Source organism: Notolepis coatsorum, assembly GCF_963971535.1.
Source record: "Notolepis coatsorum genome assembly, chromosome: 2".
NCBI classification, from domain to species: Eukaryota; Metazoa; Chordata; class Actinopteri; order Aulopiformes; family Paralepididae; genus Notolepis; species Notolepis coatsorum.
Window position 1 is genome coordinate 55,469,875 of NC_140166.1, and position 26,788 is coordinate 55,496,662.

Below are 26,788 nucleotides of genomic sequence, written 5' to 3' on the forward strand. Positions count from 1 at the left end.
GCTTTCATCCTGGCTCGCTCAAGAATAGCCCCACGAAAGCAACAATCTATCCCGCGTCTAGAGCTCTGCGCAGCCCTAGCAGGAGCGCAGCTCGCCACGTTAATCCAACGTGAACTCACCATCCCGGTGCAAAGAACAATCTTGTGGTCAGACTCCACGACAGTACTCACATGGATCCGGTCTGATTCGTGCAGATACAAGGTCTTCGTGGGAGTCAGAGTCACCGAGATTCAAGAGTTAACAGAAGTAGCGAGCTGGAGGTATGTGGACACCAAACACAACCCAGCTGACGTCATCACCCGGGGAATGTCCCTGGATGACCTCACCCGTCACAACCTCTACAGTGACGGACCAGAGTTTCTCAAGCTCCCCGAAGAAGAGTGGCCTACACCCACCCCACGGGAGGCGAGTAAAGAGGAGGCCGAAAACAAGAAACCTATGTTCTGTGGATTGAACACACTCGTCTCCACAGACCCCGACATAGACGATTGCCTCACCCTACAGAGTGCGCAGCTAAAGACATTTCTGTGGCACCACCCAGAGGTTCAGCCCACGACTGACATTTCAGCAGCTGACTACGAAGAAGCAGAACTTCTTCTACTACAACGAGCCCAGAGAGACTCGTTCCCCGATGAGCTAGACTGTCTACAGGGAGCAAAGCCCGTCCCATCAGACAGCAGACTGCTCCACCTAGCCCCCGAGAGCGACGCCCATAGTCTCATCAGAGTGGGTGGTCGTCTGCGGAGAGCCCCAGACTTACCGGATGACGTCAAGTACCCGATAGTCTTGAACAGCCGACACAAGGTCACAGAGCTGATCATAAAGAAATACGACGAGGATGTGCACCACGCAGGGGCAGAGAGAGTCTTCGCGGAGATCAGACGTCGTTATTGGATACTGCAAGGGAGAGAAGCAGTGCGGCGCTTCCAGCGAACCTGTCTAGACTGTCGTAAGTGGCGAGCCCAGCCCAGTATACCCCGGATGGCTGACCTACCTCCCTGTCGCCTCCGACTCGGCGACAAGCCTTTTCACTCCACCGGTATGGACTGTTTCGGCCCGCTGTATATAAAGAAAGGAAGAGGAACCGAGAAGCGGTGGGGTATTGTATTCAAATGCATGACCACCAGAGCGATACATATCGAACTCCTTCCAACCATGAGCACAGACTCATTCCTTATGGCCTTCCGAAGATTCACATCACGGAAAGGAAAACCGTCTACATTGTTGTCTGATCACGGGACAAACTTCAAAGGCGGAGAAAGAGAGCTGAGAGAGAGCTTCCAAGCTATGGGCCCAGAACTTAAGACCCACCTCGCTCCATCCCAGATTGACTTCCAGTTTAATCCCCCGAACGCACCTCACTTCGGTGGAACTTGGGAACGAGAAGTACGTTCTATAAAGACAGCCCTGTACGCCGTGCTTGGGGCCCAGACCGTGGCGGAAGAAGTCTTAATGACAGTCCTCACGGAGATCGAGGGAGTATTGAACTCAAAGCCCCTCGGTTACGTCTCAAGTGATGTAGCAGATGTCGACCCAGTCACCCCCAACACACTCTTGATGGAGCGGCTGGACCCCGCGCTACCCCAGACAATGTACAGGCCTGAAGAAGCGAACGGCCGAAGAATGTGGAGGTACAGTCAAGTATTGGCTGACAAGTTTTGGAACAGCTTCCTACTCCACTACCTACCGTCTCTACAGACCCGCCAGAAATGGGTGAAAGAGAGAGACAATTTGACAGAAGGAACAGTCGTCATGATTATCGACCAGTCACTACCCCGAGCTATGTGGCCGGCTGGCCGCGTAAGCAAAGTGATCACCAGTGCCGATGGAAAGGTCCGAGCAGCTGAAGTGCTCGTCCAAGGGCGGACCTACACCCGACCCGTGGCGAGGCTAATAGAACTGCCAAGGCTCCCCGATACTATCGATGACGACCATGACCCCATGACTTTGTGAACTGACTGACCCTCACAGCGGACATTGAGTAGTGGACAGTGCGTTTAATCTGTCTCTGCTTAGCTAATTAGGTGGGACTAATTAGGGGGCGGCTGTTACGAAGGATCAGATTAAACCGAATATATATATTTATTTATGGATATATATTGAATAGTATTTGTATGTCGTTTGATATCCCTTGTATATTAATTGTACATATGCACGGAATATCCCTTTAGCCTACTATAGCCCATAATAGTTCATTCTCTTATTGGACAAAGGACCAGGCGCCAGGGGACCAGCCCCTGGCGTCAAGTTCAAAGGTACCGACGAGACATGTCCGTACTAGCCCCGGCTCCGCTCAGGGATACGGCTACCGAAATGAGAGTGGCACTATTTGTTCACCGTGCATATAAATATGGCGCAAGTAAATGTAGAAGTCCCTTACCCTTCTTCCCAACTTAGTAACGAACGTGAAGCCTCACCCACGATACGACGTGCGGTGAAGTATGGCCTGTTTGGCCTTAGAATAGCATTGAGACCTCGTGCGAATTAATAACTGAATTGTCAGAGTTTGGCACTGTACCGTCTAAAGTGACCAGCATCTCCAACGCTTCCTCGTGTTATCTAGAGTCTTATCCAGGTTGGGCCGACCACATGGCGCTTTCATCCGAGGAGATCTAGGCGAGGACCGAGGGACATGTACACTGGATTACCTACCCGACGACTGCTGAGCCCTATGCGGCTGGAATATATATTTGCTTTGGTACTGTGATTTGTGGAGCGGATAATCGCCGACGCCTGTGAGTGTTGGATTTACCCCCGAGAGGAGTCAAGTTGAGTCGGCGCTCAGAGAGACTGAGGTCGCCTAGCTTCTTCTTCATTGTGGAGCTACAGCCTACAAGAGAACCAAGGTGTATTCATCTACGGATCAAGAGTCTATTGCACTGTCTTCTGTACTTGAAGTCTCCATAGATATCGTTGATCAGACGGTCTACTACCGACGGCTCTCCTACCCCCCCTACCGGCTTACAACCGGGAGGACCCCCTCCAGAATATCCCGCTATATCATTAAGTGTACCATAGATATAATTCCCTAAGAGCCAGGTTGTATACTTGCTTCCTGCGTAACCAGAGATTGGACATTCAGTGTTGATTTGCCTACGAGTACTCATTTGCCTTACAAGTGCATTCAAATGATAAATGTAAGATAAATATTCTATGTACCTTTTGCTCCATTAAATATTTGATTATTACCTTTGACTGGAACCGATTTCATTGTGGAAAGTGTTCATCATATTTAGATATCGTGTACTGTATGGCCAGTAGTTAAAGTACATAAAGCGGTAGTGGTTTAATGATACCATACTTATCAATACAGTCAGGGAATTGTACCCCTCAGTTACAGTAGGGTTTGACAGGTCAGATTATAGGGTTTAACAGGTCAGATTATAGGGTTTAACAGGTCCTGACCTCAGTTTGTTCCTCACAGCGTTCTTCATTCGACCGTTCTATAAGATGATGCTGCAGAAGCCCATCACTCTGCAGGACATGGAGTCTGTGGTGAGTTATATGTCTTATATATATATATATATATATATATATATCTACTATATATATCATATACTAGTTAATATACCACTTAAGATCATAGATGGGCTAAGGGATGTATATTTCCTTCCAGGACAGTCAGATGCTATAGTATTTGTATATTATTTCTTTCCAGGACAGTCAGATTCTATAGTATTTGTATATTATTTCCTTCCAGGACAGTCAGATGCTATAGTATTTGTATATTATTTCCTTCCAGGACAGTCGGATTCTATAGTATTTGTATATTATTTCCTTCCAGGACAGTCAGATTCTATAGTATTTGTATATTATTTCCTTCCAGGACAGTCAGATGCTATAGTATTTGTATATTATTTCCTTCCAGGACAGTCGGATTCTATAGTATTTGTATATTCTTTCCTTCCAGGACAGTCAGATTCTATAGTATTTGTATATTCTTTCCTTCCAGGACAGTCAGATTCTATAGTATTTGTATATTCTTTCCTTCCAGGACAGTCAGATTCTATAGTATTTGTATATTCTTTCCTTCCAGGACAGTCGGATTCTATAGTATTTGTATATTCTTTCCTTCCAGGACAGTCAGATTCTATAGTATTTGTATATTCTTTCCTTCCAGGACAGTCAGATTCTATAGTATTTGTATATTCTTTCCTTCCAGGACAGTCAGATTCTATAGTATTTGTATATTCTTTCCTTCCAGGACAGTCAGATTCTATAGTATTTGTATATTCTTTCCTTCCAGGACAGTCAGATTCTATAGTATTTGTATATTCTTTCCTTCCAGGACAGTCGGATTCTATAGTATTTGTATATTCTTTCCTTCCAGGACAGTCAGATTCTATAGTATTTGTATATTCTTTCCTTCCAGGACAGTGAGTATTTCAACTCCCTGAAGTGGATTTTGGAGAACGACCCGACAGACTTGGATCTGAGGTTCACTCTTGATGAAGATCTGTTTGGACAGGTTAGTTCACATTTTAACCTTTTTATTTATTTATTTATTTTTATTTTTTATCTCTTAGCCTTTGAGTTTGATGTTAAATGAACAGTTCAGATGTTTGGACATTTAGTTGTATGGAATACCTGCTAGTAGTGCAGTACCGTTATCTTCCTCTGTGAGTCCCGTGGTGATTCATCACACGGCCACATTCCATCAATCTAGTGTGGAAATAATTGAGTATCACAGATTGTATTTCTTGGTGACTGAAGCTTCTGCCTTCATTGGCTTGCTTAGTAGCTCAAAAGTGTAGCATAGCAAAGCTAACGCTAACCGTTTCATGTATGTGAATGGAAAATGCATTAGCATTTAGCACCAAACTCTGTGAGGTATAGTTAAAGGGGACATGCATTATAAATTGCTTTTTTCTGTGTTCAGCATGTTTTATAGTAATAGGAGTTAGTATCAATGGGTCTGTGTCTCTAATTATCATATTGACTCATCAGTCTAGTCTCGAGTTCACGAGATCCTCCCTCACTCAACTAAGCTGTTCTGATTTGACCCGCTCCCTGACGTGAATAGGGTACTGATCTGCATAACTAACGCCCCCTCTATAGCGCACAGTGAAACCCGACACTTCCTCAAACGGGAGGCAGAGGGAGGGAGAGAGAGAGAGAGAGATAGAGGGAGAGACACAGAGAGAGAGAGAGAGAGATAGAGAGGGAGAGATATAGAGAGAGAGGAGAGATCGCTCCGAGAGCCCGCGTGTGCGCGCTTCGAGTCGCGATGCAGGGGGACTCGGGGAGAGACAGAGGAGAGATCGCTCCGTATGAGCCTCTATCTCTCCCTCTCTCTATCTCTCTCTCCCTTTCTCTCTCTCCCTTTCTCCCTCTCTCTCTCCCTCGAGTCGGGAGCACTATATATCATTGTAATATCTTTGCGCATGCTCCCACGCGCACGCCCGTATTCAGATCCGTACAATAATAATCACAGATGTATATATTGTCATTTGAAACAAGTTACCAATGCATTGTCCCATGGGATTGTGTCCCCCCCGCGGCGAAATTAATTAGTATCCCCCTCAGTCTCTCTCTATCTCTCTGTCTGCCAGTCGCAGACTGTGTGGATGACTGTCACTCAAAGTGCTTATGGGCGGAGCCAGGCCAACACAGCCTGAAATCCAAAGTGAGAAAAATGTGGCTTTTGAGTACTTGATTAGAAATATAAAACAATGAATTTGTTTGAATAAAACCTTACAGAGGTGTTCCATAGACTCTCAGGAATTGTGTAAAGTTGCCCAAATAGTGCTAGGAATAGCAATGCATGTCCCCTTTAAATAAAAACCCAGATTTGGATGGTGTGACCTAGTTTGCTAGTTAGTCAATTAGTCAAGCGTTCTAACCAAGTAGGATCCATTTGATAGATCTGGTTTATAGCTAAATGTTTGAGTGATTTAATTGAAAAATAAATATGGCACTTCTTGAACTGAAAGGGAGCTGTCAATCAAGCGTGATCTGACCACGCCCCCACAATCCTGAGACATGGTCTGAGCAACTGGATGAGCTCAGAACACATGTTTATTTTAGCCCTGACTTTAATGTCCAAAGATCCAAACTATTCCTTGTGGTGCTCTTCCTTCCTGTCCAGACGCAGCAGCACGAACTGATGCTGGGGGGGATGGAGGTCGTCGTCACGGACGACAACAAGAGGGAATACATCGAGTAAGACAGGAAGCACTTTTTTACCTAAATGATAGAAATGATAGAAGCTAAGCTGTCAGACACAACACCTTGATTTACCTAAATGATAGAAGCTGAACTGTCTAGCAGCTTGTATGATGGTGTTTAGCTGAACTGTCTAACAGCTTGTATGATGGTGTTTAGCTGAACTGTCTAGCAGCTTGTATGATGGTGTTTAGCTGAACTGTCTAGCAGCTTGTATGATGGTGTTTAGCTGAACTGTCTAACAGCTTGTATGATGGTGTTTAGCTGAACTGTCTAACAGCCTGTATGATGGTGTTTAGCTGAACTGTCTAACAGCTTGTATGATGGTGTTTAGCTGAACTGTCTAGCAGCTTGTATTGATGGTGTTTAGCTGAACTGTCTAGCAGCTTGTATGATGGTGTTTAGCTGAACTGTCTAACAGCTTGTATGATGGTGTTTAGCTGAACTGTCTAGCAGCTTGTATGATGGTGTTTAGCTGAACTGTCTAACAGCCTGTATGATGGTGTTTAGCTGAACTGTAACAGCTTGTATGATGGTGTATATATATAAATCAGTACTACTGAGTAATAATGCTAATCAGATCATATGTATGTACAGAGTTGTAGTATTATTATGTACATTGATGCAGCAGGTATAAAGACACTATGGTAGTCATACTGGCCAGCAGCGTAACTAGTAAGAGTAGGTAAGGGATATGTACAGATATAGATAGCGTAGTATCTACAGATATGTAAAAGGATTATATGCAGTTATATGTACAAACACATGTGGATATATACAGTAGGCTACATTAAGAACGACCATGTTACTATCACAAGATAGCGACTTAACAATAACAACAGGTAATGTTTTGTATTCTGGTCACGAGACCGCGATCAAACTTACTGTATCAACTTCAGGCTTCAGCCACCTTCTCTTCTCTTTGTCGTCGGGAGGAAAGCCGTAATAAGATACCGTTTTGTTGACATCGTTGAACGTTTATTGCAACACGGAACACAGAACTAACTGACTACCGCGGCGCGACAACCAGGAAACACAGCAGCCTAGCGTCAACACAGCGGCCTCTGCCGCGGGGCGTGGCCGCGCCTGGTCACGTGGCCGTCGCGGCCAATCAGGCCTACCCCGGAAGTAGGAACGGTTGCGGAACAGCTACAGGCGAACTGTCTAGCAGCTTGTATGATGGTGTTTAGCTGAACTGTCTAACAGCTTGTATGATGGTGTTTAGCTGAACTGTCTAACAGCTTGTATGATGGTGTTTAGCTGAACTGTCTAACAGCCTGTATGATGGTGTTTAGCTGAACTGTCTAGCAGCTTGTATGATGGTGTTTAGCTGAACTGTCTAGCAGCTTGTATGATGGTGTTTAGCTGAACTGTCTAACAGCTTGTATGATGGTGTTTAGCTGAACTGTCTAGCAGCTTGTATGATGGTGTTTAGCTGAACTGTCTAGCAGCTTGTATGATGGTGTTTAGCTGAACTGTCTAGCAGCTTGTATGATGGTGTTTAGCTGAACTGTCTAACAGCCTGTATGATGGTGTTTAGCTGAACTGTCTAACAGCTTGTATTGATGGTGTTTAGCTGAACTGTAACGGCTTGTATGATGGTGTTTAGCTGAACTGTCTAACAGCCTGTATGATGGTGTTTAGCTGAACTGTCTAACAGCCTGTATGATGGTGTTTAGCTGAACTGTCTAACAGCCTGTATGATGGTGTTTAGCTGAACTGTCTAACAGCCTGTATGATGGTGTTTAGCTGAACTGTCTAACAGCCTGTATGATGGTGTTTAGCTGAACTGTCTAACAGCCTGTATTGATGGTGTTTAGCTGAACTGTCTAACAGCCTGTATGATGGTGTTTAGCTGAACTGTCTAGTAGGGGTGGACGGTATGGTCTAAAATTTATATCACGGTATAATTTGAAGCATAGACGGTAACGGTATATATCACGGTATCAGTGTTTCCGTTAGAATATCATTTTTTGCCTGATAGGCAGGCTATATAAAGAATGACATCCTCAAGGCATGTAGATTTATAATATTTTAACTTAAAACTAGGCAACTTTTGCGTATAAAGTCATTATATTCCAAATAAAATAAGTCTCGAGTCGAGACTCCGTGCTGCTCTATTGCAAATAGCGGGGCTGGATGCTGGATTTTGCTAGAAGCATATGTAGCTGCAGAGCCGCAGAGCCAGGGGCGCTTTCAGGTCTGGTCACAGGCCCGCTCAACAGCGCCCCCCCACCCAACGGCTGAATTGCCAATGGCTGAATTGGAGTATTGCACTGTGCAATTCAGCCGTTGGGTGGGGGGGCGCTGTTTGACGGGCCTGTGACCAGACCTGAAAGAGCCCCTGGCTCTGCGGCTCTGCAACTGCATGCTATTCGCAAATCCACTGCTGCAGCCGTCCTCCCGCTGCAGCCGTCGTTATCATAACACTACACACATATCGTAATGTTTACAGCAAACTGTAGTTGATCACCAGGTATGTTTTATTAACGTAGAATAATTCATATAAGAAAAACGATAGGGAAATCTCTTACCTTTCTCCACTGGTTAAAAATGCCAGGAACTGAAATTGAAACTTGCTGTGCGCCGCGGTGATATGTGTTTATTATGAAATGACAATTGCGTGTTGACACGCCCACTGCGCGAAGCCTCCTAAATAACTTTTTCCAGTTTGCACATATCTATTATCTATGACTAATTCTATCTATTTTTAGGGGCAAATGCGATTGAAATAGTCGCGCTGTGGTTACATGACGTCATTGCTATTTTAGAGCTGCTCTACCGGTTACACGGTATAGTCAAAATCCATACCGTAGAGCAAATTCATACCGTTTATACCGTTTATACCGTCCACCCCTACTGTCTAGCAGCCTGTATTGATGGTGTTTTCCTGCAGCCTCGTGTGGATGTAGTGATTATTATGGTCTGTTTCCCTGCAGCCTCGTCATGCAGTGGAGGTTTGTGAACCGGATCCTGAAGCAGATGACGGCGTTCCGGGAGGTAAATAATAGTTTGTTTTCATTATTTATATTATTTTATTTGGTTGTAAGTAGGGATGCTCGATATTGGCTTTTTTACCTATACCGATATTGTCCAACTCTTAATTTCCGATACCGATATCAACCGATACCGATATATGCAGGGTTTCCCCCCCAAAAACTGAATAATTTCAGGTAATTAACATTACATATCTCTTGTTGTGGAATTAACATAATATTATGCATACTTTTGACAATAAATAAAATCAGAATTTGTTCTTACTTGCTTGCCTGGGTAAATAAAGGTTATAGAAATGTAAAAATACCGATATCTTCCGATATCACATTTTAATGCTGATATCGGCCGATATTATCGGCCGATATCTGTTCCTAATTTATGCAAATGACATGTCGTCAGCTTGTGACTGCAACTTGTTCCTGTTTGCGGACGACTCAGCCCTGCTGGTCTCTGACAAGAACAAGTTACAGGTTGAAAAAACCCTCAGCTCAGAACTAGGCAAAATCTGCATATGGCTCGCTGATAACAAACTATCATTACACATGGGCAAAACAGAGTCCATTCTCTTCGGTTCAAATAACAAACTCAGCAAGACCGACGGCTTCTCAGTTACAGTGGGTGACAATATTGTCACAAGGAAAGAAGATATTACCTACCTGGGTTCCATCCTAGAGGCAAATCTTTCCTGTGACAAAATGGCATCCAATGTAATAAAAAAAGTCAACCAACGAACACGATTCTTGTACCGGATCTCCTCACTGGTAAACAAGAATACCCTGAAGACTCTAGCAGGAGCACTCATTCAAGGGTACTACGACTATGCTTGCACCTCATGGTACCAAAGCACCTCAAAGGCGCTAAAAACAAAATGACAAACATCTCAAAACAAACTGGTCAGACTACTGCTTGACCTTACTCCTAGAACCCACCTCACCCCTGCCCACTTTGACAACCTAGGATGGGTTAGAGTAGACGACAGAGTACAGCAACTTGCAATGGGCCTGGTCTACAAGATACACTACACGACCAAGGTACCCATGTACATGACAAAATACTTCCCAAAGGTCAGTGAATACCACGATCACAACACCAGAGGGAGCTCCACAAATCATGTTAAACACAGATTCGGCTCAAACAAGGGACTAAACACGTTTCGCAATTATGCCACATCAATGTGGAACGCCCTACCCAAAGCTGTAAAGGAATGTGAATCACTACCCACTTTCAAAAACACTCTCAAAAAACACCTAAGGGAGACTGCAACTCGAAACTGGCCCCTGTAAATGTCCGAACACAACCCCCTCCAATGTACAGTAAATTACCAAGTATGGTCTTGTCAATAATCCAATGTACAGTGTTGTTTGTACAGTTGTACAGTGTCCCCACCCACCCCTCCTACCCAACCCCCCCCCCCCCCCCACTCCTACCCAACCCCCCCCCCCCCCCCCCCCCCACTCCTACCCAACCACCTCCAATGTACAGTCCCCCCCCACCCCCACCTACCCAATCCAATGTACAGTTTCTACACCTAATGTATATACTCTTTTCTTTCTGGACTCTTTTTGTATCACAAACAGTACTGTAATTGCAAATCTGGTATGTCATAAATGTATAGATGTAGCAGTACTGTCTATCTGTATGTCATGTATGTCATATATGTTACGATGAATTGAAAATGGGGGACCCTGATGTAAACAAGACGAAAGTCTTTCTCTGGTCTGCATCCCCTTAACAATTGTATGTATTGAGCTGTACTGTACTGTACCCATTCTGCAATCTGTTAATAAAGTTTTCATTCATTCATTCATTCATCGGACATCCCTAGTTGTAATAAGTCTTTTTTCTTCTATTTTTTTTATTTTTATAATTTGTTTCTTCCGTCTCAGGGCTTCTATGAGCTGATACCTCAGGACCTCATCAAGATCTTCGACGAGAACGAGCTGGAGGTCTGATTTCTTCATTTGACCTTTGACCTTGGTTTCTAACTGAATCTGGTTCCCCAGCAGTGAATGTAGTGATTATTATGGTCTGTTTGCCCTGCAGCTGCTCATGTGAATGTAGTGATTATTATGGTCTGTTTGCCCTGCAGCTGCTCATGTGTGGCCTGGGGGACGTGGATGTGAAGGACTGGAAGATCAACACCAAGTACAAGAACACCTACAGCGCAGAGCACCCGGTCATCCTGTGGTTCTGGAAGGTCAGTTGTACCCAGTGATGTACCTGTACCCTCCCTGCTGACTGGTTGTACTTAGGGCTGGCCTAAATATGATATCACGATATTTTCTGACCTTTCGGCGATACACGATACACATCACGATGTTTTTCTTTTTTTCCCCAAACAATTCATTATTAGGCTTACCAAGACAGTATTTGAGTTTGCAAGCTAACATTAAAGACTAAATAAAATACCCATGCATTTAGCATTTTTATATTATATATTAGATTTAGATTATTGGATTATTAGATTATATATTGCATATATTTAGCAATGAGATATTATATGATTTAGATATGAAATATGATTAATTGAAAATGGGGGACCCTGATGTAAACAAGACGAAAGACTTTCTCTGGTCTGCATCCCCTTAACAATTGTATGTATTGAGCTGTACTGTACCCATTCTGCAATATGTTAATAAAGTTTTAAATCAATCAATCAATCAATCAATCAATAGCATTTTAGCATTTTTATGAAACTACTGTATATTTGTATGTCTCTAAATGTTTTGATGAATTGAAAATGGAGGACCCTTGTGTAAAAATGCCGAAAGTCTTTTTCTGGTCTTCATCCCCCAGTCCACTGTTGTTGTATTGAGCTGTACTGTATTGTACCCATTCTGCAATCGTTAATAACGTTTTCATTCATTCGATCATTCAGCCGGCAACAGAATAATTTTGATTGACAGTCGAGTCTGCCAATTACGTCACACCGCTTACACCCGCCCTGCTGTTCTTAGCACCAATCGGCAAGTGCTATGCGTTTTTCACTTCCGCCATTGATTTTGACGAGAGCTGAGCTCAGCTCAACGACAACAACAGCTGAGCTCCCCGCGGCCGACGAGTGATTACCAGCGCACCGCAGCATGACTAAACGAGCCATAATGATTTTATTGCAACGAATGTTATAATAAAAGCCTTTCCATACATCTGTCTGATTGAAAACTTTATTAACAGACCGCAGAATGGGCATGCACAACTCGGCACGGGCTGAGATATGAACAGTAACGCTTGCTATCTATGTTGTCATCGGACGTTGCTATGTTTGGGTAAATACGCTAATGTTATTGAACGTGTAACTATATAACGTTAATGCCACAAAACGAATGCCTTTGTTAATAATAAGTAGTAACTTTGATGCAGTAGTGTGTGTGGGGGCAGCGTTGTTCAAAAGTTTTAACGGGTGTGGACCATATTGACGCAACACAATCCTCTTGGGCAAAACATCACGATATCCACGATAGGTTAAAAAAGTGTATCGTTAATGAACTGTACCCGATATTTATATAATATCGTCATATCGCCCAGCCCTAGTTGTACTCATGTAAATATATGTATCAGTTGTACCCTCCCTGCTGACTGGTTGTACTCATGTAAATATATGTATCAGTTGTACCCTCCCTGCTGACTGGTTGTACTCATGTAAATATATGTATCAGTTGTACCCTCCCTGCTGACTGGTTGTACTCATGTAAATATATGTATCAGTTGTACCCTCCCTGCTGACTGGGGTTAGGGTTATTAACCCTTTAGAGCTGGGGTTAGGGTTATTAACCCTTTAGAGCTGAGGTTAGGGTTATTAACCCTTTAGAGCTGGGGTTAGGGTTATTAACCCTTTAGAGCTGAGGTTAGGGTTATTAACCCTTTAGAGCTGAGGTTAGGGTTATTAACCCTTTAGAGCTGGGGTTAGGGTTATTAACCCTTTAGAGCTGAGGTTAGGGTTATTAACCCTTTAGAGCTGGGGTTAGGGTTATTAACCCTTTAGAGCTGAGGTTAGGGTTATTAACCCTTTAGAGCTGGGGTTAGGGTTATTAACCCTTTAGAGCTGAGGTTAGGGTTATTAACCCTTTAGAGCTGAGGTTAGGGTTATTAACCATTTAGAGATGGGGTTAGGGTTATTAACCCTTTAGAGCTGGGGTTAGGGTTATTAACCCTTTAGAGCTGAGGTTAGGGTTATTAACCCTTTAGAGCTGGGGTTAGGGTTATTAACCCTTTAGAGCTGAGGTTAGGGTTATTAACCCTTTAGAGCTGAGGTTAGGGTTATTAACCCTTTAGAGCTGAGTTTAGGGTTATTAACCCTTTAGAGCTGGGGTTAGGGTTATTAACCCTTTAGAGCTGAGGTTAGGGTTATTAACCCTTTAGAGCTGGGGTTAGGGTTATTAACCCTTTAGAGCTGAGGTTAGGGTTATTAACCCTTTAGAGCTGGGGTTAGGGTTATTAACCCTTTAGAGCTGAGGTTAGGGTTATTAACCCTTTAGAGCTGGGGTTAGGGTTATTAACCCTTTAGAGCTGGGGTTAGGGTTATTAACCCTTTAGAGCTGGGGTTAGGGTTATTAACCCTTTAGAGTTGGGGTTAGGGTTATTAACCCTTTAGAGCTGAGGTTAGGGTTATTAACCCTTTAGAGCTGAGGTTAGGGTTATTAACCCTTTAGAGCTGGGGTTAGGGTTATTAACCCTTTAGAGCTGAGGTTAGGGTTATTAACCCTTTAGAGCTGAGGTTAGGGTTATTAACCCTTTAGAGCTGGGGTTAGGGTTATTAACCCTTTAGAGCTGGGGTTAGGGTTATTAACCCTTTAGAGCTGAGGTTAGGGTTATTAACCCTTTAGAGCTGGGGTTAGGGTTATTAACCATTTAGAGCTGGGGTTAGGGTTATTAACCCTTTAGAGCTGAGGTTAGGGTTATTAACCCTTTAGAGCTGAGGTTAGGGTTATTAACCCTTTAGAGCTGGGGTTAGGGTTATTAACCCTTTAGAGCTGAGGTTAGGGTTATTAACCCTTTAGAGCTGAGGTTAGGGTTATTAACCCTTTAGAGCTGGGGTTAGGGTTATTAACCATTTAGAGCTGGGGTTAGGGTTATTAACCCTTTAGAGCTGAGGTTAGGGTTATTAACCCTTTAGAGCTGAGGTTAGGGTTATTAACCCTTTAGAGCTGAGGTTAGGGTTATTAACCCTTTAGAGCTGGGGTTAGGGTTATTAACCCTTTAGAGCTGAGGTTAGGGTTATTAACCCTTTAGAGCTGAGGTTAGGGTTATTAACCCGTTAGAGCTGAGGTTAGGGTTATTAACCCTTTAGAGCTGAGGTTAGGGTTATTAACCCTTTAGAGCTGGGGTTAGGGTTATTAACCCTTTAGAGCTGGGGTTAGGGTTATTAACCCTTTAGAGCTGAGGTTAGGGTTATTAACCCTTTAGAGCTGGGGTTAGGGTTATTAACCCTTTAGAGCTGAGGTTAGGGTTATTAACCCTTTAGAGCTGGGGTTAGGGTTATTAACCCTTTAGAGCTGAGGTTAGGGTTATTAACCCTTTAGAGCTGAGGTTAGGGTTATTAACCCTTTAGAGCTGGGGTTAGGGTTATTAACCCTTTAGAGCTGAGGTTAGGGTTATTAACCCTTTAGAGCTGGGGTTAGGGTTATTAACCCTTTAGAGCTGGGGTTAGGGTTATTAACCCTTTAGAGCTGAGGTTAGGGTTATTAACCCTTTAGAGCTGAGGTTAGGGTTATTAACCCTTTAGAGCTGAGGTTAGGGTTATTAACCCTTTAGAGCTGGGGTTAGGGTTATTAACCCTTAGAGCTGGGGTTAGGGTTATTAACCCTTTAGAGCTGAGGTTAGGGTTATTAACCCTTTAGAGCTGGGGTTAGGGTTATTAACCCTTTAGAGCTGAGGTTAGGGTTATTAACCCTTTAGAGCTGGGGTTAGGGTTATTAACCCTTTAGAGCTGAGGTTAGGGTTATTAACCATTTAGAGCTGGGGTTAGGGTTATTAACCCTTTAGAGCTGAGGTTAGGGTTATTAACCCTTTAGAGCTGAGGTTAGGGTTATTAACCCTTTAGAGCTGAGGTTAGGGTTATTAACCCTTTAGAGCTGAGGTTAGGGTTATTAACCCTTTAGAGCTGAGGTTAGGGTTATTAACCCTTTAGAGCTGGGGTTAGGGTTATTAACCCTTTAGAGCTGAGGTTAGGGTTATTAACCCTTTAGAGCTGGGGTTAGGGTTATTAACCCTTTAGAGCTGAGGTTAGGGTTATTAACCCTTTAGAGCTGGGGTTAGGGTTATTAACCCTTTAGAGCTGAGGTTAGGGTTATTAACCCTTTAGAGCTGAGGTTAGGGTTATTAACCCTTTAGAGCTGGGGTTAGGGTTATTAACCCTTTAGAGCTGAGGTTAGGGTTATTAACCCTTTAGAGCTGGGGTTAGGGTTATTAACCCTTTAGAGCTGAGGTTAGGGTTATTAACCCTTTAGAGCTGGGGTTAGGGTTATTAACCCTTTAGAGCTGAGGTTAGGGTTATTAACCCTTTAGAGCTGAGGTTAGGGTTATTAACCCTTTAGAGCTGGGGTTAGGGTTATTAACCCTTTAGAGCTGAGGTTAGGGTTATTAACCCTTTAGAGCTGGGGTTAGGGTTATTAACCCTTTAGAGCTGAGGTTAGGGTTATTAACCCTTTAGAGCTGGGGTTAGGGTTATTAACCCTTTAGAGCTGAGGTTAGGGTTATTAACCCTTTAGAGCTGGGGTTAGGGTTATTAACCCTTTAGAGCTGGGGTTAGGGTTATTAACCCTTTAGAGCTGAGGTTAGGGTTATTAACCCTTTAGAGCTGGGGTTAGGGTTATTAACCCTTTAGAGCTGAGGTTAGGGTTATTAACCCTTTAGAGCTGGGGTTAGGGTTATTAACCCTTTAGAGCTGAGGTTAGGGTTATTAACCCTTTAGAGCTGGGGTTAGGGTTATTAACCCTTTAGAGCTGGGGTTAGGGTTATTAACCCTTTAGAGCTGAGGTTAGGGTTATTAACCCTTTAGAGCTGGGGTTAGGGTTATTAACCCTTTAGAGCTGAGGTTAGGGTTATTAACCCTTTAGAGCTGGGGTTAGGGTTATTAACCCTTTAGAGCTGAGGTTAGGGTTATTAACCCTTTAGAGCTGGGGTTAGGGTTATTAACCCTTTAGAGCTGAGGTTAGGGTTATTAACCCTTTAGAGCTGGGGTTAGGGTTATTAACCCTTTAGAGCTGAGGTTAGGGTTATTAACCCTTTAGAGCTGGGGTTAAGGTTAATAAATTAGATTGCGCTGGGAAGAAAATTGAAAGGACCTCTGGAGCGACTTCTATATCAGCCTCCCAAGCCGGACCAAAAGGCCTACTCCATGTTAGAAAGGCAACAGCAAATCCTGCAACAAGTTCAGCAAAATGTGGCTCAGGCCCAGGAGCATCAAGCTCGAAGCTACAATAGAAGGAGGTCTCCTGTCACATACCAAGTAGGAGAGAAGGTATGGGTTAAGCTGCACCCACAGTCTGATGCCAAGGTCATGTTTATGGCAAAACTTGCTCCAAAGTGGAGAGGGCCAGCCACAGTTCTCAGACATTTAGGGTCAGTGAACTACAGAGTAGCCATGGATAGCAGTCCCACCACCCATGAAACCTTGCATGTTGAGAACATGAAGATGTTTTATGGCGGTGGTACTACGCTTGGTGGGGGGGATGTGTAACATGCGTTACTTTATGAAGAAGATGTCAATGTGTTGATAAGTGAAGTGTGGGCCCAATATGTTAGGATGTGCCAATGTCAGCATATTTGGGTCACTTGACCTTTAAGATTCCAGGTATGGGTGTGGTTAGGGGCGGTCCCAACCATCAGGGGGGCCATCTTGGATTGGAATCATGGCCTCATGGAGTTTTGTTTGCTACTGCTATTGTGAGAGGAAGGAGGGATTTTGCCAGGCCTCCTAAAAGATTCTTCAGTAACCAAGGACAGGTCAGCTGCAGTGGTGCTTCCCAGTGGATTACTACTTTTGCCTTTCCTTTTTCTAAGATGTGGATCAACCCAGGACTTATCACCTTTTGGACACTCAAAGGTTTGAGTGTTGCTGGACAATACTAGCTCTACCATGCAGGCTGCATGGTCGGGTAGGCCTGAACATTATAACATGGTTGCATTAGACATGGTAACATTAACATGGTTACATTAGACATGGTAACATTATAACATGGTTGCATTAGACATGGTAACATTAACATGGTTACATTAGACATGTTAACATTATAACATGGTTACATTAGACATGGTAACATTATAACATGGTTGCATTAGACATGGTAACATTAACATGGTTACATTAGACATGGTAACATTATAACATGGTTGCATTAGACATGGTAACATTATAACATGGTTACATTAGACATGGTAACATTATAACATGGTTGCATTAGACATGGTAACATTAACATGGTTACATTAGACATGGTAACATTAACATGGTTACATTAGACATGGTAACATTATAACATGGTTGCATTAGACATGGTAACATTAACATGGTTACATTAGACATGGTAACATTATAACATGGTTGCATTAGACATGGTAACATTAACATGGTTACATTAGACATGGTAACATTATAACATGGTTGCATTAGACATGGTGGTAGAAAAGGGTAACCACTGCGCTCAGACAGGTGCGTAGTCCAATATTAATTATGCAAAAAAGGGAGGTAGGGACCGCACTCTGAATATCGTTGGTTTTTATTTTCAAAGGACACAAAACGTTTTCGGCCATCCGGCCTTCATCAGTGTGTCACTGATGAAGGCCGGATGGCCGAAAACGTTTTGTGTCCTTTGAAAATAAAAACCAACGATATTCAGAGTGCGGTCCCTACCTCCCTTTTTTGCATTAGACATGGTAACATTAACATGGTTACATTAGACATGGTAACATTATAACATGGTTGCATTAGACATGGTAACATTAACATGGTTACATTAGACATGGTAACATTATAACATGGTTGCATTAGACATGGTAACATTAACATGGTTACATTAGACATGGTAACATTATAACATGGTTGCATTAGACATGGTAACATTATAACATGGTTGCATTAGACATGGTAACATTAACATGGTTACATTAGACATGGTAACATTATAACATGGTTGCATTAGACATGGTAACATTAACATGGTTACATTAGACATGGTAACATACGGTACATTAGACATGGTAAACATTTATGTTGGGGCTAATGGACTGTAAAGCTGACGGGACCGTTCTTATTGGTTTGAGATGATTTTTGTTGTACCATACGTTGCTATGGGGTGCCCCATTTATTTTGATCTTCTTTTTGGTTAATACAACACTTTGAATTTAACACTGTTCCAGTACTCTCATTCTTTATAGCTGAACAGGTTTGTTTATTATTATCAACCTTGTTACAAGGGTTATTAACCCTTTAGAGCTGGGGTTAGGGTTATTAACCCTTTAGAGCTGGGGTTAGGGTTAACCCTTTAGAGCTGGGGTTAGGGTTATTAACCCTTTAGAGCTTGGTTTCAGACGGTGCTGCTGATGGACGCAGAGAAGAGGATCCGTCTCCTGCAGTTTGTGACGGGGACGTCCCGGGTGCCAATGAACGGCTTCGCTGAGCTTTACGGTGAGACCCTCCTTACCTCCTAGCCCCTGACCCCTGACCCTAAAGACTATTATCACTTCACTATATACTCACCCTAAAGACGGATTTTCAGAAAATTGGGCTCGGGCCTAAGAGGTTAAGGACTATTGTCACTTCGCTATATACTCATCTTGAGGACTATTGTCACTTCGCTATATACTCATCTTGAGGACTATTGTCACATCACTATATACTCATCTTGAGGACTATTGTCACTTCACAAGCTGCCTCTCCCCATCAAGCAGAGCTTGAGCCTCCACAGCTTCAAGAGAAGCGTCAGGAAGTGGCTCATGGACAGAATAGAAGAATAGCCCCCTATAGTTTGAATGGGTTTCCAATCAGTTTTTAGCTATTGTGGGGTATACAATTTTAGCGATAGGTTAGTCTTATAATGTTTTAAATGTATGAGTGTTGTGTTATTGTCGTGTTTTTGTTGTGGCCTAACAGCCCTGGGACCATGACGGAAATAAGGGTTTTACTCTTTCTCATGTTATCCTTTGGATCCTTGTTGTGTGTTTTTTAATCCATCAATAAAATAAAATAAAATCAAACTATATACTCATCTTGAGGACTATTGTCACGTCTCAACCTCACGCCACAAGAACAGTGTCTTCCCCTCTGCAGTGAGCCTCACCAACAAGGCTCGGGACCCTCACTGCCCCCCCCCCCCCCACTGCCCCCCCCCCCCCCCCATACCTGTTCAAAGTTCGCTGATTCATACTCTTTGCACATAACTGCCCAATTGCACAGCCTTGCTAATTATCCCATCCCACTGTATCGTTATTTCATTCTAATTAGTGTATATACTTAGTTTAGTATATTTAAATTTTACTTATAATTGTACTATATTCTATTGTGCTATATTTAATTTAGTTTATATCCCATTTAATTTTATTCTACCTCTTTATTTACAGTTGTACAGCTCTGGCCTATATATATATATTTTTTTTTTTTAATAAATTTTTTCTCCTTATTTTTCAATTTTTTTCTCCCATCCCAATTTCGTATTGCCAATTCTCCGCTCCCCTGTCTTGAACGTTGCTAGACTATGCCTCCCACTGGTCGGTTGTAGGGAGGATAGAAGCCTTGCATCACGTGTCCCCTCCGGTACACGAGGAGGCAGCCTGTCACATCTTTTCACCAGACAGCGCGGACTCTCAGTGGTGAGGAGTAACGTGTGGGAGGCTCACGCTGCCCCCGCTACTTCCTGTCTCTGCTGTGCAGGCATCCCCCAACCGACCTGTAGGGGTCGCTGTCCACAACGTCCAATCCCCACCCACCGACTTCCACCCGCTGACTCTGCCAAATGAGCCAGTACGACGGCCGGCCCAAGCCGAAGGCAATGCTGAGAATGGGATTCGATACCGGAGTCTCTTGCATTGGTGACGAGCGCAATCTCCGCTACGCCACCCAGCCACCCTGCCTATATTTTATTTCATAATTATATTATATTCTATTGTGCTTAACTTAGTTCATATTTCATTTTATCTTACTCCGCCTCTTTATTGTATTATCTGTCTGTTAACACATTGGCTGCCAGACCCGAGATTTCTCTGGTTTTGGTAGTTTTTTCTTTTATTCGATTTTTTTATTCATTCGGTTCACGGACCTCTGTGTTACCATAGGAAATCATTCTGAAATCCCAAAAGTGCAATACCGGCCGCATCCTGCTAGGTGGCAGTTTCGCCCACCCTTTGAAACCTTATTTCACAATCTGTGTTACATCGTATATGGTCCAGGGCGGAGAATTTAGACCGAGCCAAGTAAATTGCTTCATCTGACCACTTCAAAACGCGTTCAGCACACTTGAGGCATATCCTGTGCCACTTCGTGTCAGGGACCCGATTGAGATCAATACTGGAACGACACAGACCACATTGATATAATTCCGCATTGCTAGGAAACAATGCTAAACACTGGAAAAGGCCATTTATAATGCATGGGACCTTTAATGTCAAATGAGCAGTGATGGGCAAGCTACTTGGAAAATGTAGCAAGCTACACTACAAGTTACTCTCGATTAAATATAGCTCAACTACAATGGAAGCTATCCCCAGATAAATGTAGCAAGCTACACTACAAGAATATGGCAAAAATAGCTAGCTACATCGGCACTACTTTTTTTTTTTTTTTTTTTACTTCATGATCAAGTTTCCATCAAACAAATAGACAGGCAAAATAAATGCTCAGTTTGATTGTTTATTATAAAACTGAAACAAGCCCTCGGTCTGGCTTTTTGTGTCATCCTTTTAACATGAACTTGTATTATGTACAAAATCCAGGAAGGCAAGTTTAGCTGGGTGCAGCCTCTACAAAAGAAAAGAAAGAGACCATTTGGTTTGATCAGTTTTTATAGTATAGTTTGTTGATTACTTTTGATGCAGTAATGGTCTTTTTCTTTTCTATTCTATCTTTATGTATTATTTATCCCTAAACTCTGCATCTTCTGGCTGCCTGATACCCTCTCCTAGCTGAAACCTGCCCACTTTATCAACCAAAAACACACTTCTTCAATATCTGAATTTTAACTAATAATAACTGTCTTACTGCATTTTACTATTATGCTACCATGTCTATACTACCACCAACTATGCTAATATGTCTATACTACTACAGTACAGTATGTACTCAAGAGTATAACACTCAAGCTCGACACTGCTAGACAAACAATACTACTTATCCTTGGCTGCTAGATGTACCACTCACTCCTGCTGACTTGTTGTACACAATTTGTAAGTTGCTTTGAATGAAAGCGTCAGCTAAATGACCAAATGTATTTAAATATGTAACTCACAAAACATTCCATGGCCCCAAAATCATGTGGGGACCCCCCCTGTGGGTCCTGACCCACAGGTTGAGAACCACTGCTCTAGGTGATATTTTCCCTCTTAGTGTATGTACTATTTATGGTAGTTTGTTTTTTCTTTTCTCCACCCCCATAATATTGTTCATTTTCTGCCTACAGTGAAACATGTTAGTTAAATCTGTTGACAAAAAGTGCACTGACTTGTGTGCTGTTTGGGAAAGCTTTTCATCAGCTTACCTGAATATATGTGTTCTCAAGTTAGTGCTGGACGTGTGGGATGTTGAGAGAAGCTTCGTTTTTGGCGGACACAATAAACACATATGTTGTTGTTATTGACATCATCTTCATCAATGCCATCAGCCCTGGAAACATCGAATCCTTCTGCTATTTCGCGCGGACTAACGGTTCGTTCATTCATTCATGGTCTACTCTGTGTTTAGATTTTTTTTACTTCCTGGTTTGCCGAGCTGGAGTGGCATGTCCCGCCCTATCCTGCCTCTGATTGGCCTACCCAGAATGTTTTGGCCTAATCGTGAGTCGTCATACTCATATGTAAACCAACCAACCAATCATAGTGGGTTTTCTCCAATAGCATCCAGCTGCAGGACAGAAGAACACGACACTCTCAGGACCGAAGACACTCTTTTTTTTTTGTGTCTGTTTCTCCGGATATGTAGCGTGTAGCGTTTTGCTGACGCTACGGCACTACTTGATTAGAAAACTAGCTGCGCTACAGAGATCACTACTTGATTCAAAAGTAGCGACGCTACCATCACGCTACTGAAAAATGTAGTTAAGCTATGTAGCGTCGCTACTTGTAGCTAGCTACTGCCCATCACTGCAAATGAGCCATAGTATTGTCTCCATAGCTATAATATAGATATATCCCTGCAAACACCGCAACGCACAGTGAAAATCCCTATACTTTACAGCGGTGGCACACTGACTACAAAGATGGCTAAAGCCGCTGGCAGCCAAGTGTTAATGTCTGTCCGCTAATGTCGCACTGAAAACGACCAAAGCTAATTCCTTGTCTGTGAAAACTACTTGGCAAATAAAAACCTTTCTGATTCTGATTCTTGATTAACCCCTTCCAGGCTCCAACGGCCCGCAGCTGTTCACCATCGAGAACTGGGGAACGCGTGACAAGCTCCCGCGAGCGCACACCTGGTGAGTCCTTCAGAGAGTCCTATCTAGAGCGCACACCTGGTGAGTCCTTCAGAGAGTCCTATCTAGAGCCCACACCTGGTGAGTCCTTCAGAGAGTCCTATCTAGAGCCCACACCTGGTGAGTCCTTCAGAGAGTCCTATCTAGAGCCCACACCTGGTGAGTCCTTCAGAGAGTCCTATCTAGAGCGCACACCTGGTGAGTCCTTCAGAGAGTCCTATCTAGAGCCCACACCTGGTGAGTCCTTCAGAGAGTCCTATCTAGAGCTCACACCTGGTGAGTCCTTCAGAGAGTCCTATCTAGAGCCCACACCCGGTGAGTCCTTCAGAGAGTCCTATCTAGAGCCCACACCTGGTGAGTCCTTCAGAGAGTCCTATCTAGAGCTCACACCCGGTGAGTCCTTCAGAGAGTCCTATCTAGAGCCCACACCTGGTGAGTCCTTCAGAGAGTCCTATCTAGAGCTCACACCTGGTGAGTCCTTCAGAGAGTCCTACCTAGAGCTCACACCTGGTGAGTCCTTCAGAGAGTCCTATCTAGAGCCCACACCTGGTGAGTCCTTCAGAGAGTCCTATCTAGAGCTCACACCTGGTGAGTCCTTCAGAGAGTCCTACCTAGAGCGCACACCTGGTGAGTCCTTCAGAGAGTCCTACCTAGAGCCCACACCTGGTGAGTCCTTCAGAGAGTCCTATCTAGAGCTCATTATATACAGGTGTATCAGTAGGTATATAGAAGGATTATATACAGGTGTATCAGTATGTATATAGAAGGATTATATACAGGTGTATCTGTAGGTATATAGAAGGATTATATACAGGTGTATCAGTAGGTATATAGAAGTATTATATACAGGTGTATCAGTAGGTATATAGAAGTATTATATACAGGTGTATCAGTAGGTATATAGAAGGATTATATACAGGTGTATAAGTAGATATATAGAAGGGTTATATGCAGGTGTATAAGTAGGTATATAGAAGTATTATATGCAGGTGTATCAGTAGGTATATAGAAGGATTATATACAGGTGTATAAGTAGGTATATAGAAGTATTATATACAGGTGTATAAGTAGGTATATAGAAGTATTATATGCAGGTGTATCAGTAGGTATATAGAAGGATTATATACAGGTGTATAAGTAGGTATATAGAAGTATTATATGCAGGTGTATAAGTAGGTATATAGAAGTATTATATGATAAACTGCTGGAACTGTCTTCTCGTCTCTACAGCTTCAACCGCCTGGACCTCCCGCCCTACGAGTCCTTCGAGGAGCTCAGGGAGCGGCTCCACGTCGCCATAGAGAACGCGCAGGGCTTCGACGGCGTGGATTAGTCGTCTGGCCGCGTTGCCCGACTGAAACTGCCGTGATTCCCTTTAAGCTGAGGGCGGGCGGCACGCTGAAGGAACAGCTCTTTAACCAGATGTGATGACCCGGGCCTGACCTGACAACACGGGCCTGACAACACGGGCCTGACATAACAACACGGGCCTGACATAACAACACAGGCCTGACATAACAACACAGGCCTGACATAACAACACAGGCCTGACATAACAACACAGGCCTGACATAACAACACGGGCCTGACATAACAACACAGGCCTGACAACACAACACAGGCCTGACATAACAACACAGGCCTGACATAACAACACAGGCCTGACATAACAACACGGGCCTGACAACACAACACAGGCCTGACATAACAACACAGGCCTGACATAACAACACAGGCCTGACATAACAACACAGGCCTGACATAACAACACAGGCCTGACATAACAACACGGGCCTGACAACACGGGCCTGACAACACGGGCCTGACAACACGGGCCTGACAACACGGGCCTGACAACACGGGCCTGACAACACGGGCCTGACCTGACAACACGGGCCTGACAACACGGGTCTGACATAACAACACGGGCCTGACGACACGGGCCTGACATAACAATACGGGCCTGACATAACAACACGGGCCTGACAACACAACACAGGCCTGACATAACAACACAGGCCTGACATAACAACACGGGCCTGACAACACGGGCCTGACAACACGGGCCTGACAACACGGGCCTGACAACACAACACAGGCCTGACATAACAACACAGGCCTGACATAACAACACAGGCCTGACATAACAACACGGGCCTGACAACACAACACAGGCCTGACAACACAACACAGGCCTGACATAACAACACAGGCCTGACATAACAACACGGGCCTGACAACACAACACAGGCCTGACATAACAACACAGGCCTGACAACACGGGCCTGACAACACGGGCCTGACAACACGGGCCTGACCTGACAACACGGGCCTGACAACACGGGCCTGACATAACAACACGGGCCTGACGACACGGGCCTGACATAACAACACGGGCCTGACATAACAACACAGGCCTGACATAACAACACGGGCCTGACATAACAACACGGGCCTGACGACACAGGCCTGACATAACAACACGGGCCTGACGACACGGGCCTGACATAACAACACGGGCCTGACATAACAACACGGGCCTGACAACACAACACAGGCCTGACATAACAACACGGGCCTGACAACACGGGCCTGACATAACAACACGGGCCTGACGACACGGGCCTGACATAACAACACGGGCCTGACATAACAACACGGGCCTGACAACACAACACAGGCCTGACATAACAACACGGGCCTGACATAACAACACAGGCCTGACATAACAACACGGGCCTGACAACACAACACAGGCCTGACATAACAACACGGGCCTGACATAACAACACAGGCCTGACAACACAACACAGGCCTGACATAACAACACGGGCCTGACATAACAACACAGGCCTGACATAACAACACGGGCCTGACATAACAACACGGGCCTGACATAACAACACGGGCCTGACAACACAACACAGGCCTGACATAACAACACAGGCCTGACATAACAACACGGGCCTGACATAACAACACGGGCCTGACAACACAGGCCTGACATAACAACACGGGCCTGACATAACAACACGGGCCTGACAACACGGGCCTGACAACACGGGCCTGACAACACGGGCCTGACATAACAACACAGGCCTGACGACACGGGCCTGACATAACAACACGGGCCTGACATAACAACACGGGCCTGACATAACACGGGCCTGACATAACAACACGGGCCTGACAACACGGGCCTGACGACACGGGCCTGACATAACAACACGGGCCTGACATAACAACACAGGCCTGACATAACAACACGGGCCTGACCTGACAACACGGGCCTGACAACACGGGCCTGACATAACAACACAGGCCTGACATAACAACACGGGCCTGACATAACAACACGGGCCTGACAACACGGGCCTGACAACACAACACAGGCCTGACATAACAACACGGGCCTGACATAACAACACAGGCCTGACATAACAACACAGGCCTGACCTGACAACACGGGCCTGACAACACGGGCCTGACATAACAACACAGGCCTGACATAACAACACGGGCCTGACATAACAACACGGGCCTGACAACACGGGCCTGACATAACAACACGGGCCTGACATAACAACACGGGCCTGACAACACGGGCCTGACGTGACGACACGGGCCTGACAACACGGGCCTGACATAACGACACTGAGGACAAAGGGAAATGATCGTTTGCAGTGAGAAGCACTTATTACATCTTCTTCTTGTCTCAAGTTTACAGATCAGTTATGTTTCTATGCAGTCGCTCGAAAAACTCTTCCTTTAAGTATCGCCTGTTGCATATTTTGCTATTGCCATGAAACGCTTTTAAAATACATTTATTACTTCTGTTGATGAAGTAACTGTTTTGTCAAATGAAAAGATACATATCTGTATGAAAGTAGAAAAAGAAACATATCATTTCTTCAGCTTGTTCTGAAGCTCGGCTTCTCATAGCATTTATTTCTCATACTTTTATAGAAGAGGTTGGTATATATTATATGTATTATTAATATATTTACATA

General features: G+C 44.0%; 1 protein-coding gene across 1 annotated transcript in view; it reads left to right on the forward strand.

The window, feature by feature from the left end:
* The window catches only part of nedd4a (NEDD4 E3 ubiquitin protein ligase a), a 179,660-nt gene extending 155,431 nt beyond the window's left edge, over positions 1 to 24,229 (forward strand). The window contains exons 21-29 of the mRNA XM_084307345.1: positions 3,425 to 3,495; positions 4,373 to 4,468; positions 6,089 to 6,162; positions 9,105 to 9,165; positions 11,049 to 11,108; positions 11,252 to 11,359; positions 18,691 to 18,787; positions 22,709 to 22,781; positions 24,009 to 24,229. Coding sequence (XP_084163471.1) covers positions 3,425 to 3,495; positions 4,373 to 4,468; positions 6,089 to 6,162; positions 9,105 to 9,165; positions 11,049 to 11,108; positions 11,252 to 11,359; positions 18,691 to 18,787; positions 22,709 to 22,781; positions 24,009 to 24,111 — 743 coding nt within the window. The 3' untranslated portion in view covers positions 24,112 to 24,229. The remainder of the gene's footprint in view (positions 1 to 3,424; positions 3,496 to 4,372; positions 4,469 to 6,088; positions 6,163 to 9,104; positions 9,166 to 11,048; positions 11,109 to 11,251; positions 11,360 to 18,690; positions 18,788 to 22,708; positions 22,782 to 24,008) is intronic.
* The last annotated feature ends 2,559 nt before the right edge of the window (positions 24,230 to 26,788 follow it).